General features: G+C 42.6%; 1 protein-coding gene across 1 annotated transcript; it reads right to left on the minus strand.

Moving 5' to 3' along the window:
- Positions 1 to 2,059: 2,059 nt before the first annotated feature.
- Positions 2,060 to 4,561, minus strand: tmem271 (transmembrane protein 271). The gene has a single exon (XM_033633672.2). The coding sequence runs from the start codon at positions 3,222 to 3,224 to the stop codon at positions 2,433 to 2,435; it is 792 nt and encodes a 263-aa protein (XP_033489563.1). The 5' UTR covers positions 3,225 to 4,561; the 3' UTR covers positions 2,060 to 2,432.
- Between the last annotated feature and the right edge of the window lie 10,142 nt (positions 4,562 to 14,703).

The following is a 14,703-nucleotide window of genomic DNA, read 5'->3' on the forward strand; positions in this document are numbered from 1 at the left end:
GGTAAAGGTAAATTATCTATTGACCTGCTGAAGCATGTCATTTTTCAAGCATAATCAAAATGACTAAACAGACACATCAGACCACCTGATACATATCTATCTAGCTCACTCATTAGGCTTGGTGTGATACTGCTGACCTGGGCGCCTGTGCTGCAGGTTCAAGAGTTGCTGCTGGCAAGGGCACACACCTTATTTGTTTGAAAGGGTCTGAAAGTCTTGTTTCCTCTGCTGTTTCTATGTCACGGGACACAGCTCTCACCATTAGCTTTGTTTGCGTCTTTCTTTGGACACCCCTCCATGAAACTTTTAGGACATCGGCTCCCTGCAGACCTCTTTTGTTCTCTTGTCAGCTGCTCACTTAATCTTAGGTTATATTTTTTACTGGCATGAAATTTTAGGAGAAAGAGAAGAGCTTTTTTTTTTATCTATCCTGTATTCAGCTCTGGCACTTAAAGCCCGTCTTAAGTAGAATGAGAGAGTGGAAAGCATCATCTCACGGTTTGAAAAGGATAAGAGGAGGATTATTACACTGAGCTGGTACACTACTTCTTAAAGTTTCTCTCTCAAAGTGCCCCTGAACAGCCATTTGGCCACAGATGCTCATTTGAGGGCTTTAATCTGCGGGGAAAGGGACCATTTCGAGTTGATTTACCACAGAGAAGTGTTGTCTAAAGGTGGGTATATAATGATGACAGCCAATTCAACCATTTTTTTCCCCCTGTCACTGTTCTCGTTGTTAGGTGAAATTAGCAACAGTGAGGTTGAAAATGTTTTGATGGTCCCCGGAGGATCCGTGCTGAGAGCTGATGTGGTTATTTGTGTGCGGCGGAGTTAATAAATTATTTCAAGTCACATCAAATGGAACAATATAGGAAGCAACGCTGCTCAGTTTCCAATCTTTTAAACTGGAAACGGTGCGGGACCACCTTCTGCCTCTATCATATCCGGACAGCCTGCTACATCTGTGGGGGTGCGTTAAAAGGCCCCCGAAATGAGGGATTTTCTATCATTACCCCTGCTGCTACTTTAAAGCAAATGACTTACAGTGCATTCAGGCTCAAACTGTCCCTCTGCTTCCTCCCACATGCTCATTATCATTGATAGCAGTTGTATCAATCCTACCAGTTTCACGTGCCTATCTTTGATCTGTAATTTCGCCTGAATCTTAAAGTGCACTCAGCCAATTTTACACAACGTGTTTACTCCTCATGAGATACACTGCTCAACTGGGAAAACAGGTATATAATAATGTCCTCTGTGAGTTTGACACAGGGGATTAGGTTTTGTTTCAACACTGGGGAGGACACGTGAAATGGAGGGTTTGGGGGTTGTCTGCTGGGAACTGTGGAGCATCAAACACTTAATTTCCTGCATTCTGGTGAATCTTCATGCACAAATTTCTGCATCAATTTGTGTTGCTCTGCTGCTGTCATGTTTTAATGGTGGGGCCAAATGCACATGTGCCCCATCCCTCTCTGAAATCTATGCTCTGACAGGACAGTGATGTCATTAGGGTTATCTAAGGCTTGGAGACCACACATTTACAACAGAACGCCTGTGTTACCATGAGGGTTTGGAGTTTTAAAGATGTTTACCAGACAGGGATGGTTTAATCACAGATGTTATCCTTTTGTGTTATGGGAAATGCAGGATCCAGTGTTTTCAGAGCTTGACCCTAAAAGTCAGGATACTGTGGGCTCTGCTACCTCGATTTTGAGGCTCTTTCTTTTAAAAAGAAATGGCTCCTTTGAGTTCCCTAACTTTTATGAAATTAGACAATAAATCACTACAGTGCCCCTTTAAAGTGCACACTGAGTGTGAGATGCTGAGCCTTTTTGGGGGTCTTTTTTGGTCAACATATGGCGTTATGATTATGTGTCCCAGGTTTTTTTTTCCAGATGATAATTATTAGAAAAGAACTGGCTCTTGATTATCATAAAACAGAAAGGTTATATCAGAAGAAGCTGTCTGAAGCCTTGCAAAATGAAGTTAAGATTGACCACAGCATCAACAGGATTTCCAAAAGCTCTACTGGCAGCAGCTTCATGACGTCAGATGAGGTTAAATACACTTTTTATTCACAAGTAAAAATGTTAACAGCAAACATTCAAAACACAAACTCTGCTTTTTGTTATGCTAGCAAGCTGTTGCGTTTATGGGCCTTGATCTGTGTGCGCTGTCTGGGCCTGTATCACTTTGATCTGTTCATTTAGCCTACATCAGTCTGACTGGTGATGTACAATATAGAGCTACCGGGCAGATGTAAGAAAACATCAGAATGAGAAAGGAATCATGTGAGTTAAAATCCACTGCTGTCGCCCTCCTGTGTAACTTACTGCTTTTTGTTGGGAGGGTGTTGGAAGAAGGGGGGATTGTTTAAAGCACAAAGTCACTGATTGTCACAGCAGAGGGGAAGCGCTGCTCCAGAGCGGCTATGTGTTGCATGCCTCAGCGGGGAAAATGTCTTCGTATGCGGGCGGCAGTTCACTGGGGAGCGGGTAGGAGAAAGGGAAGCAATGATTGAGCTCCGGGTCTGTGGGCGAGTATCCCGGCAGCTCGATTGACGGGTGTCCCCCGCACTGCACTTCTGCACCTGTCTCGTCAAACACATTAAAAACACCCAGATTGATGTAAGACACCGGCTGGAAATCCGCCGAGGAGCAGTCCTGCTCCTCGCTGAGGATGATCGCACCGGCGCGCTGCCTCTGAGACTGGCGGCTCCTAGAGAACTGCGCTGTTTTGTACCTTTTGATGACCAGCAGGTTGATGAGCCCGAGGAGGCACTCCAAGGTGCTGAGAACAGTGGAGACGACCAGACTCCGCTGGTAATCCCGCAGCTGCTCGCAGGCAGGGTTCACAACCACAGAGTGGAAGCAGTAATGGGAATATTTCCTCTCCACCAGAGAAGCCGTGTCCCCATCCACCACCGCGCCGGAGAAGGCGGTGAGGACACCCAACAAGAAGACCACAACACCGAGGAGAAAGAAATTCCTGCAACCGGGCTTCTTTAGGCAACAGAGCATCGCGGTGCCCAGCAGGACCTGCCCGATTCCCACAAGTAGCCCGGAGTAGAAAGCCCCGGCCGCGGCGCCGAGGTGGAAATGCGCTCTCACCGTAGATCCCAACGAGACGCATCTTAATCCAACGACAACTTCGCTCAGGGCGCACACGAAGAGGAGGGTGCTGGAGAAAACGGTGCACAGTCCTTTCCCACTCAACTTCATTATATTCCACCTCTGCCTCTCTCGATCCCTCTCCCCCCTTCTTCATCCTCCTTCGTCCTCTCCTTCGTCTCCTCTGGAAGCACTCTCACATTGGGACATCATCTGCCGGTGACTCCTCCGGTTCAGAGCGGGCGATCCTCGCCACTGTGGCGTCTCTCTCGCATCCCCGCCGCTTTACAGGAATATATAAATAACTGATGCCAAGAACGCGCTCCTTTCTGCACTTATCGGTAATCCATACACACGCAATTATCACTTTACCCCAGATCACCTACACTCCTCAGGCACTCTCCTCACCAAAAGTTTTTTTTTCTTTTTTTCCTCCTCCCGAGCAGAGAGTCGCATCTGCAGTCCGCCAAGTCGTCGGATTGAATGGTGTGTGGCGTTTTTGTGGCAGAGGAGGAGGCGGCTGCTTGAGCCGGAGATGCTTGAGGGTCCTGTGGACCAATGACCGATGACCCACAGGCCTTAAAAAAACACTGCAACACTCCTACAGGGCGCGTTAAATGTGACTTTATAGCTACCGTGGTGTTAAATGCAAAGGTGGGTAAAGGACTTTTGGTTGGTGATCGAGAAAACAAACACCAGCGGGGACAGAAATCATTGGCTTTCAGGAACATTAATTTCTTCACACCCCTTTAAAGCCCCCTAGCCTTGTCGTAAAATCAGTTTGGAGCCGTAACTGTGAGTCAATGAATTTAATCAGTACTGCTGCTAAACTGCATCCCTGCGAAGAGAAGAGAAGCAAACTGAGTTTTGGTTAATTATATTATATGTAACTATATTTAACTCATTCCAGTGGATATTATATAAAGGCTGCACACATGCTGTGATGTGTCCACGTCATCCTTGTATAGTTTTCTCATAAGGGTTGTTATTGTCAGGTGGATCTTTCTGGAAATCATAAAGCAAAGCATTAATAATAGAGCAGAGCTGTCCGTGGTGCTGAAACATCCAGCCCGGGCCAGATGGCAGCTGACTGGACTCCTCTACATCTTTTCCTCTCAGCCAACCTCTCAGAGAAACACAACAGGCGTTCGTGGACGTAGGAGAAATATACTTCTCGCGTTTTATATAGCACACATTTAATAACCTGTTGTGTAGGTGGGGACATAACTGCAGCCTCTTTGTTGCTGGTTTGTTAAGCGCCCAAATGACCTTGGCGTCGTGATGGAGACTGTGAGGGGCCACAGACCAAAATAAAAAAGGCGCAGAGGTGTCACAGGGTAGATTACTGTTTAGATTTTCTATTTAGTCTCAAAATAAATGTAGAACGACAAATGGCGTGAGTCATCCAAAGTCGATGCTGTAATGGCAGACAGAAGTTGATACAGCCCACAGTCTGAAAGTTCACGTTTGGCAGGGGTGGAGCCAGATGGGGCTCAGACCAAACCTAAGGGGGTCCGGGGGGCATGCTCCCCCAGAGGAGATCTTTTTTTCCCCCACTTACAGCAGCTATATGCATCATTTTTCAAGTCCTTTCAATAAGAGAAAGCCTAAAAATCTGTACATCATTTGGGAAAATATGATAGTTGCCAAGAAAAAAAATCATCCTGTATTTTGATTCCAACTGTTCTCCTACCGTCTTCATCATTCTGAAACCGTGAGCATGACTAATTTTCACTCCTGCCACCTGAAAAGAGGCAAAAACTGTCTGATGTTACTATTTTTGGTTGCATAACATAGGGTCGGAATTTGGCATGCAGCATTACTAATCTTTAAACCTATTTTTGTTATACTACGCTGGAGTAGAGTTCACAGACTGAATGTTTAGCTGACAAATATGCCAGCATTGAATCCATGCCATAATAGTCTGGGCTGCTCTTACTGCAAATCAAGGATCCCCAACAATGCTAAGTTAATGTGTTCTTCAAAACTCTGAATTAGTTATAAGATCAATAGAAAAACTTTTACTCGATTAAATTAGATTTCTTTAGAGACAGAAGCATGAGAATCAGAATAGTTCAGATAAAGTTAAAGCAAGACTATAAGTGGCTGCACTTACGCACAGCAGTGATTTTAACTAAATGCTGCTAACACGCTCACAGTGACAAAGCTAATGCTGCATTCACACTACAAGTGGCACAGCAACAGTGTGCCCAGCTACATCATCGCCAAGTTGCCATTGAAGTGTTGCTCATTAACATGGTTACGACGCCACGGGCTTGTGTGTGTCTGCTACCTGCCACAAAGCACCTCAACAGAACGTCATCTAAAGCAGCTGTTCCCAACTGGTCCATTCTCCTCAGTCATTAGTTCAAGGTTTACACATTTGAACATATTCTGCATCATACTTGCATCTGGCCATGGCGTTAAGATAGTTTGCTGTCTCTGTTAAGTAGCCGTCTGTTATTCACTCATTCTACAGCAGGAAAAAGCACTTTGGAATAAAAGCTCTGCACCAAAAATTCACTGTACTTAAAAATAAAGTGTGTTTATTACAAATTTAACATGTTCCAGAGTCACTTGTGGTGCATTCAGAATGGACTTGTGACCCACTTATGGACTGCGACCCACCAGTTGGGAACCACTGTTCTAAAGTGTGGACATAAAATATCTGCTCATGATCAGTGTCTGAGCCCCATTTCAACATCACATTCGCTGCCTCGTTGCATTCCAGTAGCATCGCAATGCACAGTGAGCTAGCATAGCATCAGCTAACAAAGTTAAATAACACAGCACCATTGCTAAAAACAAACCCTGTGATTGGCTGACACCTCACTGTGTCATTGGTGTGGTGAAAAAAGTTGAGGCCAACTCAGTTTTAGTTTGTGACCATCAGCAGCGATGAGTCTCGGGTGTCAGTTTGTAGCTTCATGTCACCAGCTTGAAAATGAAGAGTAGGCTGTTGCTGTGTCGCTCATAGTGTGAACACAGTATAACATGTTGATGTTCAGCAGGTGTGATATTCACCAGGGATACACACACAAATACACATACTGTGATACAACAGATAGGATATAATGATGTAACAAATAGTTGAATTGCTACAAACTATGTAAGTAAAAGTGCACGGTGCATGCTAAGTTAGTTTAGCTCGTTAGCACGCAACATTCGGTAATTAGCACTAAACACAAAGTTCAGCTGAGACTTTTTGGAAAGTCATTAGTTTTGTGGTATCTGGTCATAAACCATAGTATTGGTTTAGTTTTACCTAAATTATGTTTTATTTGAAAAGGGACAATGTACACGAATCAACATTCAAACAGATTTTAATGCAACCAAGCTAGCTGAAGTGCTAGTTTCTATCAGCAGTCCCTTTGCCTGAATTTATCAGGCCTCCTACAATTAAAAAAAATGTTATTGTGACAACTTTTGCTTCACAGAGGACATGAAGACGTTCTGAACACAGTCAATCTGTACTGACACCGGACAGATGACAATCAGATTCAACAACTCAATGGGGAAATACAGCTGGGCTCATGAAGTGGGAGAGCCAACTCACTATTGGTGCTAACTATAAACTAACACACAAATGACAGTAACTAGCATAAACCATCATCTTCTGAACAGACACGCCATAGACAATAACAAAAAATGGCATTTGCGTTATGAAACAGAAAACAGCAAACAACAAACTACCCAGTTCAGCATGATGGGTAATGTGGGTAATGCCACATTATGTACAATAGTTTGAGAGATACAGATGTCATCCTCATGGTGGCACAGAGTCATAAGGAAGCATCCTCTGAGGACCATGAAAGTCTGTACCAAATTTCATGACAATCCATTCTGTAGCGTTTGTTGTTGAGATATTTCTGTCAGGACCAACTGAAAGACTGTGGCTAGCAATGTCAAAGACGTGTCAACTAAAACTCTAGCCAAAAACATGAAATGCCAAAATTCGTTTACAAACTTGAGAGGCAACCATCTGAGAAAAGTTCAAGGATATGTAAAGTGATCTCATGGTGTGACCTGCTGGCCGAGAGTTGCAGGTTGTTGGATTTGATTTGTTTCCAATTCATTTACCCTGGACGTGAAAACTTTCAGAGGACAAGCACGACTTTTTGACTTAATGAACCAAATGTTTGACGGCTGCAGGTGAGAGAATTACACCAGGGAAATCCCTCGCCCATCCATTCATCACAATGAGCCACCTCATTGACTGTACCAGTACAGCTGCCAGTGAGTGTGTGTGAGCGGGACTCTAATTAGGTCATTGCTACTTTGCATAGGTTTGCAGATAAGAGAAGGTGCTGTGAATGATGTGTTGATGATGTGCTGATTGGTTGATTGATTGGCAGTAGTGCTGGCTGGCAGTGGGCGTGGGTCGCTGAGGATGTCGACAACATCAACAGCAACACTGAACCCGTCACCTCACATCTTTTGACCCACACACACACACCAGGCTACAGCAACAAAACCTACACCTTTTAGTCCAGCCTTCTGTTACAGTATTGTATAATGTCCACACTTTGCTGATCAGCAGATTCAAAGCAATTTTCACATTTGTTGTGCCATAATGTGGGTGTTGTGAAGCCTTTGAGACTGTAACTGTGATTAAGAGCTATACAAATAAACTTGGACCAGGCCAGCACAGAAAATGGCTTCAGTTAACCCACAGTGAGAGCAGTCACAGGTACGCAGCACCCATTTTAGTCCTCGGGAAAACTACTGGATTCAATTGTCCGGCAAATTCGATGAAGCAGAAGTTGTTAACAGCATATGTCTTTGATCAGGGCACAAGGAGAGCACTGCTCACCTCCATAACACAGACAATTTCCCTGTCATGGTCACAAACCTGGAAGATGCTGCTACTGAAGAGGAAAGTAATTCCCATCCTAATAGGTAAGACTGCCACACACACACGCACACACACACACGCAAGACTGCAACAGCAGTGTAAGAAAAACATGATCAACCAAACATAAACTCGGCCCATTCAGAGTCCTTTTCCCCTTCAAGAGCAGCTTTTTAACTTAAATCACTACAAGTCACAGTGTGTGTGTGTAAATGTGCGTGTGTCTGCATGTGTGTGTGTGTGTGTGTGTGTGTGTCCAGACCCCCTGCCTCAGCTGTGCCAGGAGTCAGCTGTGAAGGGACTGGTTCGGCATCTGAGATGCAGTTTTACGGCAGCAGTTACAACAGCGGTGACAGGTCAGCCTGTAAAATCCTGTGTTAGCCTATAAATATTAATGAATCTAAAGCAGTCTCCAGTGTTGCTGGCTGGAGCTAGGAGGGACTCAAACTATGTTTATCTCAAAGAGGAATTGACTCAGAACTATAAAGAATCGATACAGAGGCGCAGGACCTGCTCGGCCAGGATGAGACAGGGGACAGGGCCTGTCAAATGGGCAGGACTGCGAGGAAGATGAACAAAGAAGCAAGGTGGACAGGGGGCCGGAGGATTATTTAAAGCTGCACCAGTCAATGTTTATATATTAACAGTGGATCAAATGACAGTGTGTAATGTGAAAGGTGTTGCTTGTTGTGACAAAGCCACTGAAATTCATCTCTCTTCTTGTCAGCCTCTTTTAGCTCATGGTTTTGGTTTTCCAGCCCACCACTTCTGCTCCCATTGACACCCAGGTTGCTGTTTTTTAGCAGAAACACTGATAAACCAACTGTACACTACCCATTAAACTCCAAACAGAATCAGCCAGACAACATCAGCAGCTAATGTTAGCAGCAAAGAGCCAGATGTTTTTTCTAAGGATGTATTAGAAACCAAAACAGAACTACAAGCAGTGCAAATCTAACTTAAGTTCATAAGTTGTGCCAGAAACATGATCTCTGTCATTGTCAGTTTGTTTGTAAGCACAACATTTAAACTTGGTCACTCTTCCCTACATTGCATGGGCATACACTGCAGTCTTCTTTACTGTTGTAGAAACTGTTGTGATAGAAATGCTGATACTTGAGCAAGCCAACAAAGCTAACCCCTGGCACGTACCTGTCCAACAGAAAACAGGCCAACGCTGCTCACCAGCAAAAGTGACCCCCAGATTCATTCTCATTTTGGAACAAACTTGCCGTTTCGTCTTGCTATATTTGAGTTTTTTGCAGCACTCTGTCTATGATTTTTATACCCTCCTCTTGGATGTGTGCTGCACCTGGTCGCTCTGCTTTTATAAAGTACCGCTCTCACCTGTGCACTGTTATTGACTGGAGGTTATACGCCCCAAAACATCCCGAACATAGTAAAATGAGAAAATACAGGCAGAGGGCAGAGTCCCAGCAGATACATACACAAACACACATTTCTAGTGGGTCATACTGTATGTGATGACTGAGAGGGATTACTTCTGTATGAGTATACATTTTGTTAGGAAAATCCAGCATAGTATATCTTTATTAAGCAACGGTTTGCTAACACGATAGCCATATGAACTTCATTTCATGTTATTTCATGTTTGGAGTTTGCTCTGCTGACCCCAGGTGGCTTTAAGATAATTGTGGCATTTCATGAAATATTCCATTATTGTATGATAATGTATTTTTAAGGTACTTTTCACTGAATGGCCTGATATATCTGTAGGTTTCCCTTGTGCAGCTACTTTTTGACAAATGCTGAAGTACTATATGGGCAGCTGTGGCTCAGAGGTAGAGCGGGTCATCCACCAATTGGAAGGTCGGCGTTTCGATCCCTGGCTCCTCCAGTCTGCATGCTGAAGCATCCATGAGCAAGATACTGAATCCCAGTTGCTCCCAATGGCTGTTCCGCTAGTGTGTGAATGTGTGTGTGTGGCAAAAAAACTGAGTAGCCAGTGGCACCTTGTACTATGGTAGCCTCGGCCACCAGAGTATGAATGTGTGTGTGAACAGGTAAATGTGACTTGTAGTGTAAAAAGTGCTTTGAATGGTCAGATGACTAGAACGGCACGATACAAATGCAGATCTATTTACCATTTGCAGGTCCATTATCATCTCCAGTAAAAGCTCCTTAAATGATTGTTTGACCCTGAGAGGAATAACAGACCATAGGAAACACTGAATGTTAGCAGCTCTTTTTAGAATAAGAATAGAAAAATACCATGAATTCTGAGATATAGTCAGTGGTGGATGAAATACCTTAATACCTTACACTTGTGTAAAAGAACAGATTTCTTAACAGAACATCGCTTTGGTAGAGGTTAAAGTCACCTGTTAGAGTATTACCTGAGTACGAGTCTTAAAGTATCTGATTTTTACTGTACTTAAGTATCTAAAGCAATTTTCTGATATTATATGTACATAACTATTGAAAGTAAGACAAATACAAACACGTACACATAAATGCTGTTAATTAAAAAGCAACCAGTCAGAATTGTGAGATTTATAAAGTTTATTTCCCCGTAACATACACCACCTTTAAAATGGAGCCTTCATTATACTTGAAGAAAACAAGGTTGTTCTCAAAACTTTAATATAAGGATTTGAAGAACAAAATCCCTTTGCCCCTCCCCCTCTTCCTTAACTACTTTCTAGTAAGTAATTAAGATACTTGAGGGAAAATGCAGTGGAGTGAAAGTTAAAGCTGACAGAAATACAAAAGAACTCAAGTATTATTTAGTTATTTTGTGAGTATCTGTACTTCACTTAACTCTTAACACCACTGTGTACAGAATGAAAAACACAATATCCCTTAAAATACTTTGGTGGTCTAAAACTACCACCATTACCCAAATATTGATGCTGTCGCCAGTGTTACAAGCACCATTATCTGCCACAGTCTGAAAGAAACCAAAGCAAATTTGTTAAATTTCTCCTCATAATCTCAATCAAAAAAGCCAATTTAACTACACTCTTTTTCCCTGGCAATTTTAATTTGCTCTACTCAGTGTGATAATAGACTTCATCACTCAACCACACATTTTCAATTGATTCCCTTGGAGTGACTTTTAATCAAAGAGCGTCTGGTCAACTATATTTTTCAAAGAGTAAAGGGCACAAAGGGCCACACCAACCAAATCCAGAAAATAGAATTAAATCATGAAGCCTAACAACAGTTAATGTGAGAGCAGATTTCATTCAACATCCCACACAGTTCATTTTGTTATGCTTAAGTAAAGTCAATTATAAACCATCCTTCAGGCATTAAGTAAATTACTTCCACATTCAGGATCATCATTGTGATTGTTCCTCTACTGCGCCTTAAAGAAGATTAATAGTGGTATTTGTTTAATGGACATCCATGTTCTTTTCCTTCTCTGTTCACGAGCAGTGCTGGGATGATGATGGTGATGATGATGATGATGGTGATGGTAATGATGATGATCACACTACGACAGTGCTTCATTAGTAGGAAGGAAGAGGTGTAATGATGGTGATCAAATGCGTGAGGTAAAAACACAGTCAACAAGGAAGATTTTCTCTGGTGTTTCGTCTTTCATGAAATAGTGACACTGCAGATACAGATAGGAAATAGGTTAAGGGTGTGACATGCAAAGATCTCCTATGTTTATGTTTTCTTTAAAAATCGTCCCAGAGCAGATTTATCATACAGTGTATAAAAATCTCATCACACGGATTATTTCTTTTTTTAGACTTCTACCACTGTGAACGCACTGTTACGCTTTGTCAGCCACTGCCAGTTACAAGCTCACAAGCTAGCAGACAACATAAAAAAATAAAAAATGCTAACTACACTTAGCGTTCTGATATATCTGCTAGTCACCGATTTTGGTGCACAACAGACGCTTCATTTGAGTTTGGGTCTGACTGAGGCTCAAACATGTATGGCTAAAACTCTCAGATGTTTCCTCTTACACTAATGCAAGCCATCTTGATGCGCCATTCTCCCATAGTCAGACTGATCGCCACACTTTGTTTTAGCAACGGAGAAAGCAGAGAGCAAAAGCAAAACCAAGCACAAGCACCACAAATGGTGCACAGGGCGGTAGACCAGATCCAGAATTTCTCAAGGAGGGAAAAAGAGTTGATGTCACTCCAGCCCCTTTTCAGTTATTTTTTTACTTTTTATGTGGGTTAACTATCTTTTTTTTTTGGGGGGGGGTATTTCAGCCTTTAATCGATAGGACAGACAAGCGTGAAAGGGGGAGAGAGAGTGGGAGTGACATGCAGCAAATGGCCACAGGCTGTAGTCGAACCCGGGCCACTGCGGCAACAGCCTTGTACATGGGACGCCTGCTCTATCCAAGCCACCGACACCCCTGGGTAAACTGTCTTAAACAAAATATAAAACATAGCAGAGTATTTCTCTACTTTTTTTTCAACAGTGTTTTTACTTAAAACATATCTAAGGGAAAACTTTGAAAGTCTAGTGTGTATGATTTAGTGACATCCAGTGGTGAGATTGCAGATTGCAACCAACTGAAACTTCGAAACTGAAAACAAAATCGCAAATGGCCCTATCTAGTGCTAGCGTGAGTGTTTGATTTGTCCGTTCTGAGCTACTGTAGAACAACATGGCAGACACTAAGGAAGAGGACTTGCTCCATCTGTGGATATAAATGGCTCCTTCTAATGTAACAAAAACACAATGATTCTTCTTCTCTTCTTCTTCTTCTTCTTCTCATTTTAGGTGATTATAAACTAATGAAAACAAAATTATTAATAACATATTCCAGTTCTGCCTGTATATGCAGCAGCCTGGTGATCAGGTTTAAGTGATATTAGCAAGAATGTGACGTGAAGGCTCCTTTAAATATGTTTAAATTGTAGTAATAGTACTACTATAACTTTCTAGGGATGAATGAAATGATTGTTTAAAGAATAAGGCGGATTCCCAGCTGACATTGGGCGAGAGGCAGGGTACACCCTGGACAGGTCGTCAGACTATCACAGCGCTAACAAATAGAGACAGACAACCAGCCACGTTCACATTCAATTAAGGGTCACCAAATAACCTAACCTGCGTGTCTTTGGACTGTGGGAGGAAGCAGGAGTACTTGGAGAAAACCCACGCTGACACGGACAGAATATGCAAACTCCACACACACTTTTTTTCTTGCTGTCAACAATTCTGTGTAAAAAAACAAAACATTCCACTTCCTAACTCCTGTCCGCAGCTCTCAGCCTCAAGCCCAGTAGTTTTTCCGTGAAAATGGGCTGCAAATAAAATGTTTCATTTAAAAAGATGCTTAAATAAATTCTTGAAAGATCTCGGTGCTATAGGTTTTAGCTTTGTCACTCAAACAGGATTACATTTTGCACAAGTGCATTAGCTGGGGAGTATTTTCAGCCACACATTGATAGACATTTTGTGCACTAGTGAGGCACCTTAACAGTGCGTGTGGGATCAACTCAAAATGAACTACAGTGCCCGTGTTCATTGTAATGAAGGAACATGTCAGCCAGTGACAGGGTGACTTGCTGATGTGTTTTTAACAGACAACAATGGAGCTGTATGGGGCAGAGGAACAGGATGTATCAGACTTTAATCAGGCACACACGGTGCTCGTGAGTGGAACTATTTTGATGTTGGCTTTTCAGTGGTTGTGTTGATATTAAGAAAAATAATAGCATCAGCCTTTGAACACACGTGGTTTGCCATTTCTTTGAGTATTTTAAGCAAACAAGAGCCAAACTACCACTGTTTCCCCCAAATACTCAGTTTTTAATTAAGTGAGCCTTTAATTTAATTGAATGTGACACTTTTTGTGTTATGTTTTCCCCGTGGGGCTTTTGGCTGAGTTAAATAGAGGCTGAAAAGAGGCGATTTTGAATGCTTTCTAATATGGGTTGAGTCACCTTAGCTTGGCTGTGTGTATTTATGTGTGGAGTGTAGTGACACTGTTTTGTAAGTCTTTCCCATTTAAATTCGCTGTATGTAAAATTAAATTTTTTGCTCCAGGTCAGGTGTGAATGTCTTGGTAACAACCTTTACACAGGATATTAATTTCTTCGATGTTTAAATTGCCAGAGATGATGATTAGGGCATTAAATTCTCTCATGCCAAATTTGCAGTTCCCTTCATCTCAGATTCTACTGTCTCTTATTTTGTATTGAAATCTGAAAATACAGTATTTATGCAAATATGTTCCCCCTCGAAAATCAACCATGTGCAGTGTGCTTCTGGTATCAATGCTCCTGTGTCTCAGTGTTACAAATAAAACATGTGGCTGAGTCTATGGTAAACGGAGAGGCTGCAGAGTCCCACACAGGATTAGCTGCCTTTACCCATTTACAAGAAACAGATGTCTCAGAACCGGGCTGGATCTGATCCAGGACTCTACACCGACACACTGCTCTCCTGTTAATCCACCGTGAGTCTGTGCACGCGTCTTTAAATGATAACTGCTGTCATGGACATCACATACGGACACCAGAACGGACAGATTATTGGCAGCAGTTGCTCTTCTTCACCTATAATTTAATAACTCCCATAGCCTGCAGATTGCGAGGGAACCTGGGTGGTTTGTTTGGACTTGTTCTGGGTTTAATTAGTATTTTAATTACACACTGTCTGGGACCCTTTTTGTTTTTCGGTCTAGGTTTACCCACCAGGGAGACCTGTCCTCCAAACATTGCTTGAAGTGATGCAGCAGGTACCTGATCTGTTTTGTTTAATAAGTTGAAACAGTGTAGCCAACATTCA

This window comes from Epinephelus lanceolatus, chromosome 7 (assembly GCF_041903045.1).
Source record: "Epinephelus lanceolatus isolate andai-2023 chromosome 7, ASM4190304v1, whole genome shotgun sequence".
Classification (NCBI taxonomy): domain Eukaryota; kingdom Metazoa; phylum Chordata; class Actinopteri; order Perciformes; family Serranidae; genus Epinephelus; species Epinephelus lanceolatus.